We start from the raw sequence: 20,387 nt of genomic DNA, 5'->3' as shown, positions 1-20,387 counted from the left end.
TCTTTAAACAAGTGAGCCAGGAACAACATCATTCAAGGTTTTGATCTGTTAGGGATAAGAGGAAGGGATAACAATAATACCCCCCCCCCTTTGTTCAGTTTTGAACTTACCTGTTCTCTCTCCACTCTCCTTTTTTCTTCCTCTGCTCTCCTTCTCTCCTCTTCTTCCTTTCTCCTCTTCTCCATTTCCTCTAATCTCTTCTTCTCCTCCTGTTCTCTCCTCCTTTGCTCACGCTCTTGCTGTCTCCGAGCTTCTCGTTCTCTTCTTTGTTGCTATGTTTGAAAAATTAATAATAACATGGATATTTATCCATTTTCTTACCAATCCTTTAAAGATTAGGTTTGATTCTCAAATTCAGTGAGGTCCCTGACAAGATTGCTAAGGATAAGGGATAATGAGAGTTGCAGTGCAATATAACTCATGCCACCACTTTGTATCTGGGTCATTAATGCTCAACTACATGTCAACATGAATGGATTTTATAAGGAGGCTACCACCAGGGCAATCTCAAATGGTTTTTAATGTATGGGAATATTTTTAACGGATACAAGGGTGCCACTAGAGGTTTCCCCATAAACAGAACTCATCAATTAATGTGGGCAAAATGTTCACAAAAATAGATTGTCCAAATGGCTTGTGAAGAATCCTTGTATTGGAATTGATCCCAAACCCTATTTCTATTGATATCCTGAATTCAGAGATAAGGTCCATGGATGTAGTTTGATCCTTTTACTGTGTCCTTGAAACCTTTCATAATGTGGCTTTCTTAAATCATCAAATGTATTTATAAATTATTATATTCTTAAGAATCGTATTTTTTCAGCTTTTATGAAGCATTATTGTTACTCAATGGCTGCTTCTTTTCATTTGTTGAGACTTTGAAACAGGGTCTGAATCAGATGCTAAATATTGCAAAGCCTGGAATGTTAGATTTACATTGTCATAACTAGTTCTAACATGTCTTAACTACAAAGAGTTTATAGGCACTGCTGAACTCTGCTTTCTTTAATAAAATAATGTTTTCCTATACAAGCAGCACCTTCCAGTCAGCAATTATTTTGGCGATGACTTACTATTTTCTGCCCTTATTCTGAAAACAAATCTGCACAATTTCTGATAAAGCCATTAAGGATGTCTGCCAGCATTTAAGTGGGTGGGGAACCATTGTTCTTCAAGTGCTTGCATTATATCCGCAGAAATTACTTAATGAATAAAACACTCTTGTAATTCCTGTCGCAAAACATCAAACAGAAAATAGCACATACATTCTTAAACCCACTAACCAAAATAGACAACCCTGAGCTCTGGACCTATTAGAAGTCAGTGATTTCAAACCCTGAGAAACATCTCAGTCAAGTCTCCTTTGCTTTCTTATGTCTGTCTTTGCAACACGTAAGGTGAGATAAGGACACAGTGCTCAAGTGCCCTGATTTTTTTTTTCTTTCCAGTTTTGGATTTGTTTCCATGTACAAACCAGCACAAGCACTGCAGTCTGCGGAGGAGGCCCTGCTCTCGACACCACCCATCACAAGCGTGGATGGTGGGAACAAGAGAAGGGGGCCTTCTCCGTGGCTGCTCCCCGCCTATGGAACTCCCTCTCTAAAGAACTAAAAGTGGCCCCCTCTCCTCTCCTTTAAAAAGATTTTAAAGACCTATTTATGCAATTCAGCTTATGGAGAGGAGGATTAGTATATCTTTACATATATCCTAACCTTGATATTGGACACCTACCTCAACCAGCTGACTTCATGTGTTATATTATGTTTATTCAGTTTAATCCTCGGATAATTTTTGGTTAGTTTTATAAGTTATGTTGAAATAATTTTATTTCTTGTTTATGACTTGACTGTTGTTTGTCTGTTTTAGGCACTGCATGTTTGCCATTTTTGTTACTCACTGGAAACCGTCCTGAGTCCCCTCAGGGAGAGAGGGAGGGTTATAAACAAAGTGTTGTTGTTGTTGTCGTTATTATTATTATTATTATTATTATTATTATTATTATTATTATTATTATTATCATCCTCCCAAGCTTTCAACCAAACTACATGTCACTTTTAATACTATTGGCAGCCATTCTGCCACCCGTAACTACCATGCCAGTATCCCACATTTCAGGAATGGGAGAAAAAAAATGTGATGTCTGGAAAGAATTTAACCATCTTGTGCATGGAGTGCAAGTAAGAATCCCACACCCAATTTAGTTTCATACCTCATAGATAGATAGATAGATAGATAGATAGATAGATAGATAGATAGATAGATAGATAGAGAGATAGATAGATGTTGAGTACAAATCCTACCAGCCTATTGCTGCATCGCTGTTGACATTACTAGCTGAGCAATGGTGTTTACTACAGTCTAGCAGACTTAAAGAGAATTGCAATATCATACAGATTTTATAAAAACCCACAGTATAACCACATCTGGAAGACTGTGCACAGTTCTGGTTATTGCACACAAAAGGGTATTTTATTGTTGGAAAAGGTATAGAAAAGGGGGTGACCAACATGATTAAGGAGAAACACCCCTGTGAAGAAAGGTTACATCATCTGAGGCCATGTAATTTAGAAAAGAGTCAAGCAAGGTGAGTCAGGATAAGGGATTATAAAATTATGCCTGGTGCAGAGAAAGCTGGCAGGGAAAACCTTTCCCTTTCTTTCATGGTGGTAAAATTCCATGCCATCCACTGAAGCTGAATAGTGGGACAATCAGGACACATGAAAGGAAATACTTCTTCACATATTGCATAAGCTGGAGAATATATCACAAGATGTAATGATGACTGCCAACATGGATGGTTTTAAAATTGCAATGGATAAATTCATGGAGGATGGGAGAATCTATGCGGACTAGTCAGGATAGCTTTTTGTCACCCATGGCATCAAAGGAAGTATGGCTGTGTGCATCTGTCAAAGCACAAGACAGAGGGCCCACGGTTGCACTATTGTTTTATAGCCAGTATCCCCTGGTAAATGATTATCCAATGTGTGGACAGTGTACTGGACTACGTGAACCTTTGGTCTGATCCTTAACTAAGAGGCTTAGACTAATTTCCAGCTGGTAGGCCTATCCAGATTATTTTTACAGTAAGAATGTTAGTTTTAATTAATCACCTTGATTAGCATTAATGGCCTTGCCAGATTAAAACATTCACACTGGCCTCCAACAGAGAAGAGTTCCTTCTTCCACCCTGGGCCTTCCATAGGTATATAAAACTTCCTTGCTTAGTTTTTTCCAATATACCTCACAACCTCTGAGGATGCCTGCCATAGATGTGGGCAAAACGTCAGGAGAGAATGCTTCTGGAACATGGCTATATAGCTCGGAAAACACACAACCCCAAGAAGCACTAGTTTGATAGAAAAACACTGCATCTCACAATAAGAAAATGCAAACAATTTAAGGAAATAACTGGGACAGTATGAACAACAGAAATATGAATGATTAACTAGTTTTTCCAAGTCTAGATTTATTTGAAAATTACATGAAGAACCCACATTGGTTGTTTTTTGTTTTGTTTTTTGTTATATGCCTGATGGGCTTTGCACGTGCTACCTTGGTTGCCTTGATAATGGTGCTATTGGTGGAAAGATTAGGTTACCTTATCCTGAGAGCTACAAAGTGTTAATGCCAAACTGAAACACTTCAGTCTAATAGGAAATTTTCAGCAACTAATTTTCGGCAACTAACACCACTTGCTATCCCTAAGAAGTTTATTGCTCCAATTTTAAGATATCTGGGATTAGATAATGCAATTTTGAAACATGTCTCTATAGAGACAGCTTATATGTTCAGAAGCTCAAGATGTTTAAATTCAAGCAGGAATTTATATTTTGTAGCTTTTTAGAAAAAAGGCACTAAAACAGAGGTGCTAGCGCAAGAGAGACTTCAATCTTGGCCCATTTCTACCTCTTCTAGTCTCCTCCTCTGCTCTTTCTGCTGTTCAATGCGCTTTTGTCTCTCCGCCAGCAGCTGCCGCTTGTACTCTTCTTGCTCTCGTAGCTGTTGTTCCTGTAGCAGCTGTTGTCTCCGAAGAGCCTCAGAACGTTCCTTGTTTTCCTGCTGTAATCTCAGGAAATCACGTCTGAGAGTAGATTCTCCAGGCACATTAACAATAGAACTGTGAAAGAGTAGGAGGGTGGGGAATTATTAAAACCCAAACAAAATCAAGTAGGTACATACAATTTGAAGAAAATTTCCTTTTTGCATATTTGTTTCCCAAAGCAATGTATAATTATGGAGGTATGTCAAACCACCAAAAAAAGTATTAAATCATTTTTTTACTATTAGTGCCGAAGCAAAAATTGTTTGCAATCCTACGGCAAAGAAATTGCAGACACACACAGTTAGTATTCAATGAGTCCCTTCGGGTGAGAAGGGCGGGATAGAAATGATGGAAATAAATGTTTCAAACACAGTGATGCTTTGAGGTGCTTATCATAATTCACAACAGGACACAAACAACATTCCTTTACGCTGCAGTACACTAGGCTTGCTCTCTCAAGATGTAGATTGTTTTTTGTTTTTTTTTTTGGGGGGGGGGTTCACATAGAAAATGAAGTTACTATTCTAGTCAGGTGATGTGGGAACATTACAGTAGCTTAAAATGCATTTTATTCCCTTTCTTGTGGAAAGAATAAGGACAGCACAAAACTAACAAACTTTATAAGAAGTTTAGAACTTGAACCTGAGTTTTTGTGTACCCAAACTGCCACAGATCACAGTCTGAGCCAAGCTGAATGTTGCATTACTGTGTACTATGGACATTCAAGTTTTATTTTGTACAAGATTCATGAGGGCAAGTGTTGGTTACACCACACAAGAAGATGTGATCTACCCTTTCTCTCACCAGTTTCTATACCCTGAAGCTCCCCCCCCCCCACACACACACACACCCCATCAAAAAGAGGTAATCACAACTCATTTCCCACTATATCCTGTCTATCTGCAGAAACTAAAAGAAAATAAAGAGATAAATCATAACAACATGACTTCTGATTTTATACAGGGTTGGGCAGAACGTAGTTTGGTGTGGCATAGACTTCTGGCTCCCAATTTTTAACAAGTGGAGCAACAGGGGGGTCAATAAAACTAGGTTTTGAGTGGAAACCCCATTAAGTTCTCTGCTCAAAGAAAAATCTTGAACTTTTAAAATTTTTAAGCATGTGGAATTTTCCACCAAGCGGAAGATGGCAGATAAATTAAAAAGTAAATCCTGCAAGTCTAAGAAATGCTCATTCTCACTTCTATGTATGAACCAACAGTGTGAAGAGTATTCTATGCCTTAAGAGCAAGGATCCAATCTAGATTTCTGCAGACTTTAAACTTTGTCTGTATTTCATATTGCTGTATCACCAGGATTTCCATACCTTGGCTCTCCTTCTTGTTCAGGCACTTCCTCCTCCTCCTCTTCACTTCCACTATACTCATATTCTGTTTCATCTGGTGAAAGCGAATGGAGGACAATAATTGTGACAAAATTCTCTCTCTTTTAAAAAAAACCCACATTTTTTCAACAGAACATAGGAATTCTATGTGAAACATTTTACATTGCGAACTCTAGTTGGCTGTTATAAATAAATGTGGATGTTCGCTTAGATTTCATGCTATTATATGTATAATTTTGTTTGACTACATCCAGTTTAATTTATTGATGTCAGATTTAATCTACTGATGTTAGGTTTTTAATATTTGATGTTAGGTTTTTAATATTATTTTCATATGCAGGGTTTCTCTGGGATTTTATGTCAATATTTGTTTGTCTTATGGAGGCATTGAATGTCTGCTGTTGTATTTTGGAATCCGCCCTGAGTCCCCTTGAGGAGATAGGGCGGAATACAAATAAAGTTTTTATTATTATTATTATTATTATTATTATTATTATTATTATTATTATTATTATCATTGACACAAAAACAGAGTATGACACAGCAAATGGGATATATATGCTGGATTTCGTATCATTTTGTAATATTATTATTATTTTATTGTTGTTGTTGTTGCAGTGAAGGGGCAAGGATACTCCTTTAATCCAAAGTCGAAAAGCAGGAGCCCCCTTCTAGTGGAGAGGGCAAGGAAGGACACTACGAAAGTTGGATCTTCAAACTACAAAAAGCTGTTTATTGCATGGCCAAAGCAAAACAGAAACATGCATATACAATACAATCAAAAGGTTTTGCCGCCACCAAAGTTATTTGCTTTTTATCACTGTTACAGAAAGTTACAAGCATGTCCTCATTGGTGTACAAAGATCATTTATCTCATTAGTCTAGAATTGATTACATCACAAGCATCTTAACTTATATGTATTTCCATTGGCTTTTTATGTTCTAATAGGCAAAAATCAGCATGTGATACCTTAATCAATGGCACTGACCCTGGGCATAGTATCCACTGGCCAGGCTTATCTACTTCGGCTGCAAGCATAGCTCATTGCTCCAAACGGCTGGGAAACTTAGGGAGTATTAGCTAACCAGTTCTGTCCTGATGTACCTTTATCCTTGAAAAGTAACTTCCTCTCTGTAACAATATTTTCACAAACTGTCAGCATTTTCTTAAACATGGGCCTCACAAAGGCCTTTGCAAATCTGGACATATGGTAGTGAATCAGGACATATGGGACTTATAGTTATTGGAAACGTCCCTGAAAATTCCCTTTTAAAACTATGTCTCCCTCAGCTGTAATAACAACAATAATAATAACTTTATTTATAGGCTGCCCTAATTTCATTAGCACTGGTTTAGAAGCTATCAAAAGGTCACTTAAACTCTTCTCAATTAATTTTCGTTTCAATAGATTTAGAAGCTCTCACTAACTGTTACACTGAGAGAGTCATCATTAACTGTGATTTTCTTTTCCTAAAAGAATAATATAATTGTTGCAGAGAATATCCAATACTACTTGGTCTAAACAAATGTATCATAACCATAATCCAATTAAAAAGTACATGAACAACGCTATAATTATCTTGCTCTGCCAAACTCCTCTCTAAATGGCTTATTAATGTTTGGGAGAGATTAGAGATCCCAAATTTTCTTTAGGTACATAGCATAATTTTGACAGGCTATCTTGCAATATCATAAATATTTCTGTGCACTTCATTTCAAGAGTTGTTTGCTATGAGGAATGAGGAACAGTGAAGGGTGGCATCACTGCTGCTATGGAAAAACACTCAGAGATTGTTGGGGACATGCACTCTTTCAATCATGGTCAAAATTCTTCTAAGTTATTGAAATTTTACAAATTAGTACTACTAAGTTACAATTCCTCTTTTAAATTAGAGGAATAAATAAATGGGGGGAGGAGTGTCATGAGACCATTACATTAAAATTCCCTTAAAGGATATAGCACAAAATAAAATCATATACAAGTGAGATTTCTGAATACAAGGACCTCAGTATTATCTGCAACCCAAAGGAGAGGTCTAAGCTTGTCTGCCAGACAACGAATGATAACAGAAAGGTTACTTCCTATTACTATCCTCAAACAAAGGACAAGGCTTACTGAGTTGCAGCATCATTTGCATCACAATAAAATCACTAAACTGTAATTACATGCAAAGCCAGTTAACTCTAAACATTTGATGCTATCAAACTGAATCTCCATCCTCCACTCACATGCATCTTGTATTACAAATCCCAGGCTCTCTCTAACATTAATTAATGTACAATCCCATGTACATAAATCAGAAGTGGGAAACCACTGCAGATTAGATGGATACACTCCCCCCCCCCCCCCCCCGGGGGCCTTGAGAGGGCTACACATATTTTGAGGTGGGCTGTTTGTCAACAAACATCTGGGGGAGGGGTATTTGTTACATTTCTGGCTCTCTCTGAACCATTTTAGGACTTTTTCCCCAATAAGACACAAAAGTCAACTTTGGGTCCACATTTGGGTTAGAAAAAGAGTTCTCCTACATCTAACATGGCCTGGGAAATGTATCACAGTTATCCCCCACATTACATAGAAGAGGACCTTTTCAACTTTTCAACTCATGATGCCTTTCTGCCCAAGAAATTTTTATATGACTCCAGGGTTATAAAATATAACGGCACTCCATGCAGTCATGTTGGCCACATGACCTAGGAGGTGTCTATGGACAATGCTGACTCTTCGGCTTAGAAATGGAGATGAGCACCACCACCCCCGTGTCGGACTCAACTAGACTTAATGTCAAGGGGAAACCTTTACCTTTATCTATTTAAAATAGGTATGAAATTCAAATATTTACTGATGATAAATCAATATTAGCAAGGCTTGCTAAGAAGGCTGATTTTCCTTTTTATGAAGTACAGCTGAAGCATTTTCTGCAGAGTCCACTGTAAACACTGTACAACATGTTCATGCAATGGAAGGCATTAGGAAATCTTTTACTATTGCCAATTTTTTGTGGCCCCAATACTGAGGGAAGGGGACCACATTTGAGGTTGGGGCCCGTGGCTTAAGAAACAGTGACCTCAAAGATGCTTGGGGGAATTTGCCACAAATATTTTTAAAAACATTTTGGACCCTAGGGGAATTGGTAGCGAGGAAAATGCTCCTAGGAGACACATATTTCCCCTTTCTTAATGCAGGTGCACTAGAAACAACATACTACAGGCATACAAATTTGGTTGTAGCTTCAAAATGATTACATACCCTTCTCTCCTCTCTTCTTCCTAGTTCTGTCTATATGATCTTTAAGTTGGATCCGGACTTGCCTTTCATTTGGCTGATCACGTATGAACGGATGCTTTAAAAGTTGCTCTGTAGGAGGCCGTTGCATATAGTTCTTCACTAAACAGCCCTCTATAAAACTAAAGAACTTTTTTGACCTAAGCAAAAAATAAATTGAACACATTTACAGTTATTTGGCAATGTAAGAGTCTATTTCTTATGGCTTGCTGGCAAGTATAAACTCTGTGAAACAGCCATTACTGCATGAGTTATAGAATATTACATTTTTATTTATAGGGATAAAAGACAGAAACAGATTAGTCTCCAGGGTTGTTGTATGTTTTCCAGGCTGTATGGCCATGTTCTAGAAGTATTCTCTCCTGACGTTTCGCCCACATCTATGGCAGGCATCCTCAGAGGTTGTGAGGTATGGAGAAACTAAGCAAGGAAGATTTATATATATCTGTGGAAAGTCCAGGGTGAGAGAAGAACTCTTTGTCAGTTGGAGGCCAGTGTGGAGGCCAGGCTACCAATATTAAAAAACTCAAAAATCAGAACAGTAAATAAGAAGCAACACTCTGAAAACAGAGGAGTTCCAGACATGGGAACCAGGGGCAGCTAACGACTCTAAACAAAGGATGCCCCCAGGCAGGAAGAAGCCAGGAGATGAAGCTGTTCAATGCTAATCACAGTGATTAACTGCAACATTCACACTGGCCTCCAACTGACAAAGAGTTCTTCTCTCACCCTGGACTTTCCACAGATATATATATAAACCTTCCTTGCTTAGTTTCTACATACCTCACAATCTCTAAGGATGCCTGCCATAGATGTGGGCAAAACGTCAGGAGAGAATACTTCTAGATTATGGCCATACAACCCGGAAAACATACAACAACTCTGTGATCCCGGCCATGAAAGCCTTCGACAACAGATTAGTCTCCCTCAATGGCTCCACTCAGCATGATAAAAAGCATAGATCTATAAATAAAAATAGAAATCTTATAAAAATTGCAGGCTGGTCAAGGGGAAAAAAGGTCATCCTTGGATGCACTGTGGAAGAAGCTTTCAAGTAATCTCTAAAGAGGTTCAGAAAAGGTGGGGTTTTTTGTTTGTTTTTTACATATGCAAGACCTGACCTGGTTGTTTCATTTCACATGTGCAGAATTAGAATCAACAAATTATTGTTTGTTTCAGTAATGAAATTTTTCACAAAGTATTATGTTTCTGTTCTAAACTCGGTACAGTAAAAATTATGCATAAAAGCAACTGTGATTTTAAAAAAACCCATTCTCAGTTGATGAGAAGGCAATTTATAGTTATTACAGTGGAGCGCTTCATGAATTTTTGGGAATACCTTCTGCCTAAAAGTGAGGAGCCAGTGACACTTGCTGCATTTTCTCATTATATTTCATATTAAAAATTAAGAATTATATGTGAAGCAAACTGACATTTTCATTGACAGTGGCAGAACAATTTTTCAGTTTAGTAAAAGACTGTTGTGTCAAAAGACAATGCTTTTTTGTTCAAGGTTTTACCTATAATTAATAAATTATGTACATGTATGTCTTTTTTGATTGATTCAGAAATACATAAAATTGGTTTCAGCGAGCTGAAATTTATTTTTTCAGGTCTGTGGAAATGTTCTACAAAAGAGACAATGTTACAAGAAAAATATTCCATATTTAGATGGAAAATTAGAAACACTCACGTACCATTTCTTAGATTTTAGGCGTGGAGGTGGATTTCTGGGAATAAGAAACAAGGCTCTCATTGGATGCATATCACAGAGAGCTAAAAACAAAAAGAAAGGATTATGTAGTTGATATTGTGTTTTATCTCTTTTGAAAATACTTGCAAGTAGTATACAACTCCAAATGGCTGTCAATGGCTACTATTATGCAGTAGCTACTATGACATGGTGAAATATGGTAACTGTTGACTCAACATTCAACAATCAATTGTACTTACTCTATCTCTTATTTTAGTTAGTGTACACAACTGGATTTAGGTAGGAGAAACTACAAAGAACTTAACAATACAACTAGAATTCCTAGAGAGAACTGAATCCATGTTTACATAAATGTGTGCACAGAGACACACTAAGCTTTGAGCTACTATTTTTATCATAAAATACTTCAAGCCCGAGAATGGAAGTTGCCATTTTACATAATTTATAGAAAATGGAAATAAGGAACAAAATTAAGACCCATTTTCTTAGTGAGTTTGTCACTTACAGATGGTAATTTACATTTTACATGCAAAAAGCACTAACAAGGTTATAGCACTTTTAAGTTCCAAGATTAAATGCCCCCCTTGTAAGAAAGTTTACATGGCTTCAAAAGCACTGAAGTATAAGATTACTCTATTTTTTATTACTCAAGCACAACACTACTTTGGCACAGTTATCTAATAAAAAGTACTACTATGATAGAATTTCCTATTTCTGCTGCCAGAATGGATAGGGGTTTTTTAAGAGACAGGTAGAAATGTAAGAGTAAAGAAATTCATCCTTCTCCTGAAAATCTCAAGTGTAAGTTTACATAGATTAAACCAAAATACAGTTTTCAAACCAAAATCAGACCAATAGAAAATGAAGAGATATTACTTACGGGGAGCACCTTCTGCCATCTCTATGGCTGTAATGCCACACGACCAAAGGTCACTCTAAAAAGAGAGTACACTTGTTAGCAAACATATCAACCATTTTTTTTCTTCTTAGTTAATGACACTAGTTGGTGTACTACATGTGGAATGCAAACACTGGATAAAGTTAGCCTTTTTAAAAGGCTTAATTTCTGTAGAACTTGCTGTGTTCATGTATTTTAATTCACACTTCCAAAAAGTTTTTTTAAAATCTTTCTTCTAAGATTGTACAATCTCCGTATCCTTATAACAGAGTTTCCTTGGCAAGTTTTATTCAGTGTTTTTCTGGCATTGCTTTCTTCTGAGGATGAGAGAATGTGACTTGCAGAAGATCACCCAGTGGATTTCTATAGTTGAGTGGGAATCTGAACCCTAGTTTTCTAGCCTCTTTATCTAATTATCAAACCATTATACTGGCTCTACACTACATCAATACGGATTGCTCTGATGTCAACACATAATGGGAGTGAGACAAATAAAGATGACTTGAGGGTAAGACTGAAATAGATACTTGAAAGAGGAGTGGTTGAAGAATCATAACCCCTTGGCAATGTTATATTCCAAAGTACACATAAGAGCAAATTTGGGAATATAGGACATAAGGATATAGAGTCAATGCTGTTCACTGTTAGTCCAGTTGTACCAAACTCCAGCCCTCCCCAAATTCCAACAACATTGCTGAATAACGAGATCCATAAAAGGAAGTGGTATTTTTTGGATGTTAACCAGATTTGAATCATCCGGTACTCCTGTTGTTCCCAAGAGGAACAATGAATAGTTCTGGCCAGAGTTAGAGAGGACATGACCATTTCTAGTGGATACCATAAAAGATGCATTTGATAACAATGCATTGACACTCCAAAAATACAAAATAGCCATCTGTGCAGCAGTTTTACCACAACTGCATACTGTAAGACCTCCAAATCTGCAGGGGTTACTTTTCCTGGTCAAACTGTGGATACCTGATTATCTGAAACAGCAGACATGACCAAACAACATTAAATTGACTTCTGGTTCCAGTATACCACAGAGTTGTCCTGGAAGATCCAGAAATTCCTCTGGGTCTTCCAGAGCAACTCTATGGTAACTTCCATGGGAAGCATACCATAGAATCACATGAGGAGCTCAGCAAATTTATACAGATAACATTTTTCACCAAGCATGGGTAAATGAAATTGTGAGTAAGGGTACTGTGGCTATAGGCATTTTACTGTACACATAAAGTTGTCTACTGCAATTGAGCAACAGGATTTTAAAAATCCTGCAGTCATATTCCAATAATGAAACTGAGTCTTCCATAAACTAAAGGCAGCAATCTGTCTAAAACAGGGTTTCCCAATAGGGATTGCTCTGAACACTACGGCACCACAAAAGGATACTCATGATACTGCTAAGAAACTGCTAGAGGGGCCTCCTGGTCACTTCCCACCACTAACATCAACAGCTACATTGTTTATGTTTTCCAGTCTAGGGATTCTGCTAATCCCTGGACTGGAAAAAGAGATTTTTCAGCTTCTACTGACATGAAAGAATTGTATGAAAGTTGTATACAGATCAGAGACCAAGACCATGTAGTTGTCCAGATATGGTTGGACTGCAACTTTCATCAATGCAGGCCAGTACAACTAATAGTGAGGGATTGAAGTTGCAGTCCAGCAATATATGGGGAGCCATAAGTAGCTCACTCATGTTTAATAACATGCACTCTAATGTTTCATGTTATACTATACCTTCTTGCCACTTTCATTTGTGAACTGAAAGAGACTATTTGCTTAGAAAGAATGAAGAAAAGAAAACAATGCCTTCGTTTCAGAGCACAAATAAATATTTTATGTATTTAATGCATGAACTAGAGAAATATCACACATCTTGATTAGTATGATAAAACTTCTCTTACCCTATAGTCATACGTAGCGTCTGGGTTTTCATCACAGGCAATAACTTCTGGAGCCATCCAGTAAGGCGTTCCAATAAATGTATTTCTTCTACCAACTGTCCTGTCCAGCTGAGCACTAACACCAAAATCCACTACATTCATTAAGAACAGAGGGAAAAAGAAAAAAAAATCCTGAAATCAGTTCTACAAGTTTACTGACTACATATGGACAGGTTGCTTACCTGTAACTGTGTTTCTTCGAGTGTACTCTGTGAATTCACACTAATGGAGAAGCCTGCGCAGGCTCCAACGGATACTCTTCCAAGCTAAAGTTTGAAATTTGGCGGTAACCCCGCCCCTCTCCCCAGAGGGTATAAAGGGCGCCCTCCGCGCTCGCTCTCCAGTTCCTACGCCGCAAAGGCAGCGAGAAAGGGAGAGGTTTGCATGTGGGGAAGGAAGGGCGGGATTGTGTGAATTCACAGAGTACACTCGAAGAAACACGATTACAGGTAAGCAACCTGTCCTTTTTCTTCGTGTACTCTGTGAATGCACACTAATGGAGACTAGCAAGCTGAGGTGTAGGTAGGTGGGATAGCAAACCCGATAACAAGTTTAGTGTCCAAACAACACATTTATTGAGCACAAGGTGCAAAACAAGTGCAATAGTCAAAGAAAACGGTGCAACAGCATATAGTGCAAAAAAACCGATCCTTGTTAATAGGATCCAGAACACAATCACAACATTGTATGTGAGCGATAGTCTGTAAGAATTACAGAGGTAAGTATAGACTGATTCCTTGAAACAGAGGTAGAGGTATTCATGAAATACATTTCAGTGCAGTGGGTAAGTATAGTACACAAGCACTACGTTAATGAACCCATGAACATATCGTGTAAATAAAGGCTGAATGACAGCGGTGAACTTGTAAGAAAGGACAGCAAAAAAACTGGTTTTGAGTAAGGCAAGTAACGTTAGGAAAGGCAGGAGGAAAGGATAGACCTGGCAAAGGCCGAGTCCCTGAGGTTCTTTGAGTCCATCCTGTAGTGTGAAACAAAGGTGGATGGAGTGGACCAGATAGCTGCTCGACAGATGGAGTCGAGAGGGACACCCCTCAGGAAGGCAGTAGAAGTGGAAAGGCCCCTCGTTGATCTAGGGCGGATCGAAGAGGGGGGTTGGCGTTTAGCCAGCTGGTAAGCGAGTTCGATAGTCTGAGCAATCCAGTGTGAGAGTCTTTGAGAAGAAAGTGGTTCACCCAGCTTATGGGTAGCATAAGCCACAAACAGTCTAGGTGACTTACGTATGTCCTTAGTCCTGTCCTTGTAGAAAAGGAGGGCTCTCCTGACATCCAGGAGATGAAGTCTCCGCTCCAAAGAAGAAGAAGGATTAGGAAAGAAAGCAGGGAGTATTATGTTCTGGTTAAGGTGAAAAGCAGAGACCACCTTAGGTAGGAAGGTGATGTCCGGGCGAAGAACAGCCCTGTCGTGGTGGAAACGGAGGTAGGGTTCGTCCACCCGAAGAGCAGCCAGTTCCGAAGGCCTGCGCGCAGAGGTGATAGCGATTAGGAAGGCAGTCTTCCAAGAGAGAAGGTGAAGGTCAGCGGAGGCCATAGGTTCAAAGGGAGCTGAAGCTAGTTGAGAAAGGACGAGTTCGAGGCTCCATCCGGGAGTCGGAGGTTGAACTTGAGGGTGCAGGTTGTTGTAACCTCGAAGAAAGGTCTTAATGAGGTTGTTAGAAAAGAGAGAGGGTTGTCCCTGACGTTGGAAATGCCAGGAGAGAGCAGCGAGATAGGATTTTATCGAGGCCAGAGAGAGTTGACGATCCGCAAGAGAAAGTAGGAAGTCCAGGACCAGCGGGATCGAAGCAGAGGAGGGATCGACGCGTCGGTCCCGAAGGAAGGTTTGGAATTTTGCAAGCTTGTAAGCATAGGCCTTTGACGTGGCCGGCTTATGGGCGGCACGAAGGATCGCCTGCAGGTCTGGGTGGAGAGAATTTAAGGAAGTATCTTCCAGGCAGTCAGGTGTAGGGACGGGACGTCTCTGTGAAGATAGTAGATGAGGGAGAGTTGGGAGAGTGCGGGGACGAACCGCACACATCCGGAGTAGAGTTGGGTACCACGGCTGGCGTGGCCATGCAGGGGCGATCAGGATGGCCGATGTCGGCGTTAGATAGAGTCTCTCTATTACCCTCGAGATGAGAGGGAAGGGAGGAAAAAGATAGACGGGCTCGAGAGTCCAGTCGAGGAGAAACGCGTCTCCGAGACAGCCCGGAGTCTAGTTTGGAGGTAGTCTCGCTCCGAAGCGAGGAAGTTGAGCGTTCGAGGGGGAGGCAAAAAGGTCCAGAGCTGGCCAGCCCCAATCGTCGAAGACGGATTTCAGGATTTCGGGATCGAGACGCCACTCGTGGGGGGAGGTCGTTATTCTGCTTAGAGAGTCTGCTAGCGTGTTTTGAGCCCCCGGAAGGTGAACCGCCGACAGGGTTATGTGTCTCGCTATGCACCATAGCCAAATGTCCATCGAGAGAGCCATCAGTTTCCTCAAGCCCGTACCCCCTGGTTTGTTGATGTAGTACATAGCTACTGCATTGCCCGTTTGGATCAGAACAGTCTTGTGGGGAAGAAAGTGAGCAAACGCCCGGAGGGCTTTGAAGATTGATAACAGTTCTAGAAAGTTTATGTGGTGAGACTTCTCCTGGATGGACCAAAGGTCCCTGACAGTGAGGCTTGACATGTGGGCTCCCCACGCAAAATTGGAGGCGTCGGTCGTGATGGTGACTGATGGAAGGGAGGGATGGAAGGGAAGTCCCACACAAACGTTCGCTGGGTCCTGCCACCAACGAAGGGAGAGGCGAACCTGGTTCGGTACCGTGAGAAACATTGAGCTCGGATGCCGATGGGGTTTGAAAGAGTCTATAAACCATCTTTGAAGAGGTCTGAGACGTAGTCTGGCGAAAGGAGTAACCATGACCGTGGAGGCCATGTGACCCAGAAGGACCTGGACAGAATGGGCTCGGATCCTGCGGTTGCGGAGGAGGAGAGAAAGGTGTTGTTGAAGGGCTAGGAACCTGTCCTTCGGTAGGGAGGCGGTTTCCGCGATGGAGTTGAAGAGAGCTCCGATGAAGCGGATTTCTGTGGCCGGGAGGAGTTGGGACTTTGCGACATTCAACTGAAGGCCCAGCCGTTGTAGAAGAGAAAGAGCTTGAGAGACGTGGTTTTGAAAGGATGAGGGGTCGGACGCGACAATCATCCAATCGTCCAAATAAGGAAAGACCATTATGCCCTGTTTTCTTAGGTGTGCTGCCACCACGGCGACCACCTTCGTAAAGACCCTTGGGGCCGTGACGAGGCCGAAAGGGAGAACTGTGAACTGGTAAGACTGTCCCAGGAGCTTGAAGGAGAGGAAGCGCCTGTGAGATTGACGTACCGAGACGTGGAAATACGCATCGCGTAAGTCTATAGAGGCAAAGCAGTCTCCGTGTCGGAGCATCGGGAGAATGGAGGCCACAGAGACCATTCAAAATTTTGAAGGCAGAATGAAGAGGTTTAAGGCCCGCAGGTCGAGGATGGGCCGAAGACCTCCGCCCCTTTTGGGAACCATAAAGTATCTCGAGAAGAAACCTCGAGTGTCCTGCTCGGAAGGAGAAGGCTGGATTGCGCCCTTCGCCAGAAGGGAGTCGACCTCGGAGCATATTTCCGGTGAAGGGTCAGTGTGAAGGATGTGACCCGTGGGGGGCAAAGTTTCGAATTCCAAGGCATAGCCGTCTCTGACAATGCGAAGAACCCAGGCATCTGAGGTGATAAGACTCCCATTCGCGGTAGAAAGGAGCTAGGCGATCGAGGAAAGAGCAGAGAGGAAGGTTCTGGTCGGAGCCTAGGAAAGGCATGGCAGTGGCAGTAGTAGTGAAGGTAGAAATGTCCCCGAGAGAGTGGGCGTCAGGCCCGTCGTTGGGGTTGTGGCATAGCTGCGGCACCTTTGCCTCGACCTTTCGGGACCTGGTGCTGGCGGCGAGGTTGTTGCTGATGACTGTGGTGACTCGAGCTCGACGAGCATCGAAACGGTTGGTGACGAAAAGGCTGAGGGTAGCGACGGTACCGTTGCGGGAACCATCGGGTCCGCTGAGCCTGAGGTTGATCGGTCCCGCACTTTGTTGCGAAGATCTTGAAGTCATGATTGGACTTCAGTTTGTCATCAGTACCAGAGTTGAAAAGGCCTTGAGTGTCGAAAGGAAGGTCTTCGATCACTTGTCGAGAGGAAGAAGAGAGTCCTGAGGACCGCAGCCATGCATGCCGTCTGATCGCAACTGCGTGGGCAATCATCTTTCCGGCGGTATCGCCAGTGTGCTTAGCCATTTGAATTTGGTGGTGTGCGAGGGAGTCCGCCTCCTGTTGGAGGGTCGAAAGGACTGACCGGTCTTCGTCAGAAAGTTTGGCGAAGAAAGGTTGGACTTTTTCCCAGAGGATCTGTTGATAAGCGCCCATGCAGGCCCCGTAGTTCGCCATGCGGCAAAGGAGGAGAGCGCCAGAGTACAGCTTGCGGCCTACCGCATCGAATCGTTTACCTTCCCAGGGGAGTTGGACTGTCAACCCGACGATTGGGAGGCTTTACCACCATGGAGTTTGGATCAGGGTGATGCTTGAGCCATTCCAGGGCTTCATCATCGGTTCGGTACCAGGCCTCTATTTTCTTAGAGGTTGGAGGTATCGAAGATGGAGTCTTCCAAGATGCCTGGATTACGTCCAGGAGGTATGGAAGAAAAGGCAGCAAGGTGGCTGGCGGGGCTTGAGCTTGGACCCTCTTGAAAACGGGGTCGGTAACAGCTTTTGAGGTTTGCTTAATTTCCATCCCCAGAGCGTCTGCCATTCTGACCATCTGGTCGGAGAAAGCCCGGATATTATCCGTCGGGGAAGGTGGGTCGACCTCGTAGGCGTCGTGAGGCGGGGAGAGGTCGAGACCGAGAGAGACAACGGAGGCGGAGAGGATCGACTCGGGGTGTTCGATATCGGGGTCATCCTCCTCGGGCCCTTGAGGGGACCGGGGAGGAGAAACAAGCGCAGAGTCCTGATGAGGTATCACCTCAAGAGCAGCGGGAGCCGGCTGTGGACGAACGCCCTTGGACGCGGAAGCCTGGGCGGCACGGGCTAAGCGCGTCATTTGTCTACCCCTCTCGGGTGTTTGAGAAAAAGCTCTTGTCGAGCCGGAAGGCGTGATGGCGCTGGCTGGGGAGCCTTAATAACTGTCCTGACCGACCGGTCGGGAGAGGCTTGAGCGTCCGCATCCGAGGACTGACCATGAGGAGAGGAAGAGGAGCAGAGGCGTTGTGCTGGTTGGATAGGAGAGGATCTCCTGGAGGAGGCCACAGAGGAGGGGACGTCCTTCTTCGAAGAAGCTGAGGAGGACGACCTCTGGATCATTCGTTTCTTTGCCGGAGGTTGCTTCGACGCAACCCTCAGCTATTTTCCCGGTGTCGGAGGGATCGGGCACACAGCTGCCGAGTCAGACTGGGCTCGTCTGGATTCCTCCTGGGCCCCCTTAAAGGCAATCTTCATGGCGGAAGAAGATGGCGGCGAAGCCAGGCGGGATCGAGTGGAAATGGCCGAAGTCACCGAACTCGAAGTCGATGAAGGGCCCATTTTGCCCGACCGGGTGGAAACCGTGGCGGTAGTCACCGTGCAGGGCGGTTTGGCCGGTTTTGGTCTCGAAGTTTTCGAGGTTTTGGATGATACCGACGGAGCAGGCCTGGATGCCATCGAGGCCGAGGTGGAAGTAGAAGCCTCAGGAGCAAGAGTTTTTTCGTAGAGAGCTGCGCGGAGTCTCGCAGCCCTATTTCTTCGGGCCTGAACTGTAAAGGCCAGGCAAAAGCGGCAGGTACCGACGACGTGACTTTCGCCGAGGCAGAAAAGGCACTTAGCGTGACCGTCGGAATCTGGAATCTTAGCGGCGCACTGAGTGCACCGATTAAAACGCGTGGTCGACATAAGAACGAAGAGTCCGAAGTGAGCTTTGCGGCGGAAAAAAAGGAACCGGAGAACGTGCGCGGCGGGCGCCCTTTATACCCTCTGGGGAGAGGGGCGGGGTTACCGCCAAATTTCAAATTTTAGCTTCGAAGAGTATCCGTTGGAGCCTGCGCAGGCGCAGGCTTCTCCATTAGTGTGCATTCACAGAGTACACGAAGAAAAAAGTAAATTTATACAAGGCAAGTCATGAATTAAAATGCAAAGAAAAACAGATGGAGCCTTTGCTCTCCACTGAAGTTGTGCTCAGCTGATCATTACAATATTGTCTAGAGCTTTCCAATACGTCTTACTCATTTTCAAGCATGCAGTTTTCATTCAAATGTAACACCCATAATAAGTAAGGACTGCAAGTACACTGTTCATAGTGGCATCTGTGTATTAGTCAGCTAATACTCTCTTCTGTAACCAGGCTGTGATGTAACATTAATTTCTATTATATGGTAGAATAGTGGGCATCAAGGAACATGTTAAAAGAAAGGAAAAACAGGATAACTAACTTACCAAGTTTCACCTCTGCGTTTTCTGTTAACAACACATTCTGTCCTTTGATATCTCGATGAATCACATGATGGGCATGGAGATGTGCCAATCCCTGTATTTTTTTTATGAGAAAAAGACGTAATATAGGATTTTGCTCTCTCAACTGCAATTCAGTTCAACTACATTACAAGTCCCTATTGTATTCCAATCGGCCTTGGCAGTCTTTTTTGCTCAATGTACTTGAACATGGTAGCTTCAGATGGTTAATAAACCATTGCCCACACAGTTAGTAAAGCATAAGTAAAATTTCTGGCAATTTTGCATGCATTCCACACTGGATAAAAACAACAGGTGCACTTCACGTGCCCGTGTCAATATTGATGGAATTTGTAGAATAGATAAGATCTTAGCTAAACTTGCAGGGATTACAGCATAGTAAAACTAATTAAACCACAGAATGTTATACTATAAAGTGCCCTTAAATACTGAAGATAGAAGGAGCAAAGATGTATCCTTTCACTAGGAGCAATACACAATACTCCCTTGTATTAAAAAGGCTAAAATACAAAGCAATCTTTATGTAGAAAAGATAATTATTAGGAAGAAAATGCCATAAGGACCAATGAGGACTATATTTTTAAAAAAATATATGGTACAGCATGTTGTTACTTGAAAGAGGATGCTAACTTAAATAACAGTAAAAGTGAATCATCTGCCT

The 20,387-nt window shown here is 42.0% G+C and overlaps 2 protein-coding genes across 5 annotated transcripts in view; both read right to left on the bottom strand.

Moving 5' to 3' along the window:
* Positions 1-20,387, bottom strand: part of map4k4 (mitogen-activated protein kinase kinase kinase kinase 4) — a 208,826-nt gene that overhangs the window by 49,077 nt on the left and 139,362 nt on the right. For all 4 annotated transcript variants that reach the window (XM_008116148.3, XM_003224278.4, XM_008116152.3 and 1 more), the window contains exons 6-13: positions 19,691-19,781; positions 13,200-13,330; positions 11,269-11,323; positions 10,372-10,450; positions 8,639-8,814; positions 5,370-5,442; positions 3,910-4,120; positions 111-272 (exon numbers count right to left, since the gene is read on the bottom strand). In XM_008116148.3, the coding sequence (XP_008114355.1) occupies positions 111-272; positions 3,910-4,120; positions 5,370-5,442; positions 8,639-8,814; positions 10,372-10,450; positions 11,269-11,323; positions 13,200-13,330; positions 19,691-19,781 (978 nt within the window). The remainder of the gene's footprint in view (positions 1-110; positions 273-3,909; positions 4,121-5,369; positions 5,443-8,638; positions 8,815-10,371; positions 10,451-11,268; positions 11,324-13,199; positions 13,331-19,690; positions 19,782-20,387) is intronic.
* Positions 14,048-15,272, bottom strand: LOC134297541 (uncharacterized). Its single transcript, XM_062975393.1, has 2 exons — positions 14,282-15,272; positions 14,048-14,235 (listed from the first exon to the last, which is right to left on the bottom strand). The coding sequence occupies exons 1-2, from the start codon at positions 15,270-15,272 to the stop codon at positions 14,048-14,050; spliced, it is 1,179 nt and encodes a 392-aa protein (XP_062831463.1).

This window comes from Anolis carolinensis, chromosome 3 (assembly GCF_035594765.1).
Source record: "Anolis carolinensis isolate JA03-04 chromosome 3, rAnoCar3.1.pri, whole genome shotgun sequence".
Taxonomy (NCBI): Eukaryota; Metazoa; Chordata; class Lepidosauria; order Squamata; family Dactyloidae; genus Anolis; species Anolis carolinensis.
The sequence above is the reverse complement of the archived record's forward strand: the minus strand, read 5'-3'. Positions and strand labels throughout refer to the sequence as shown.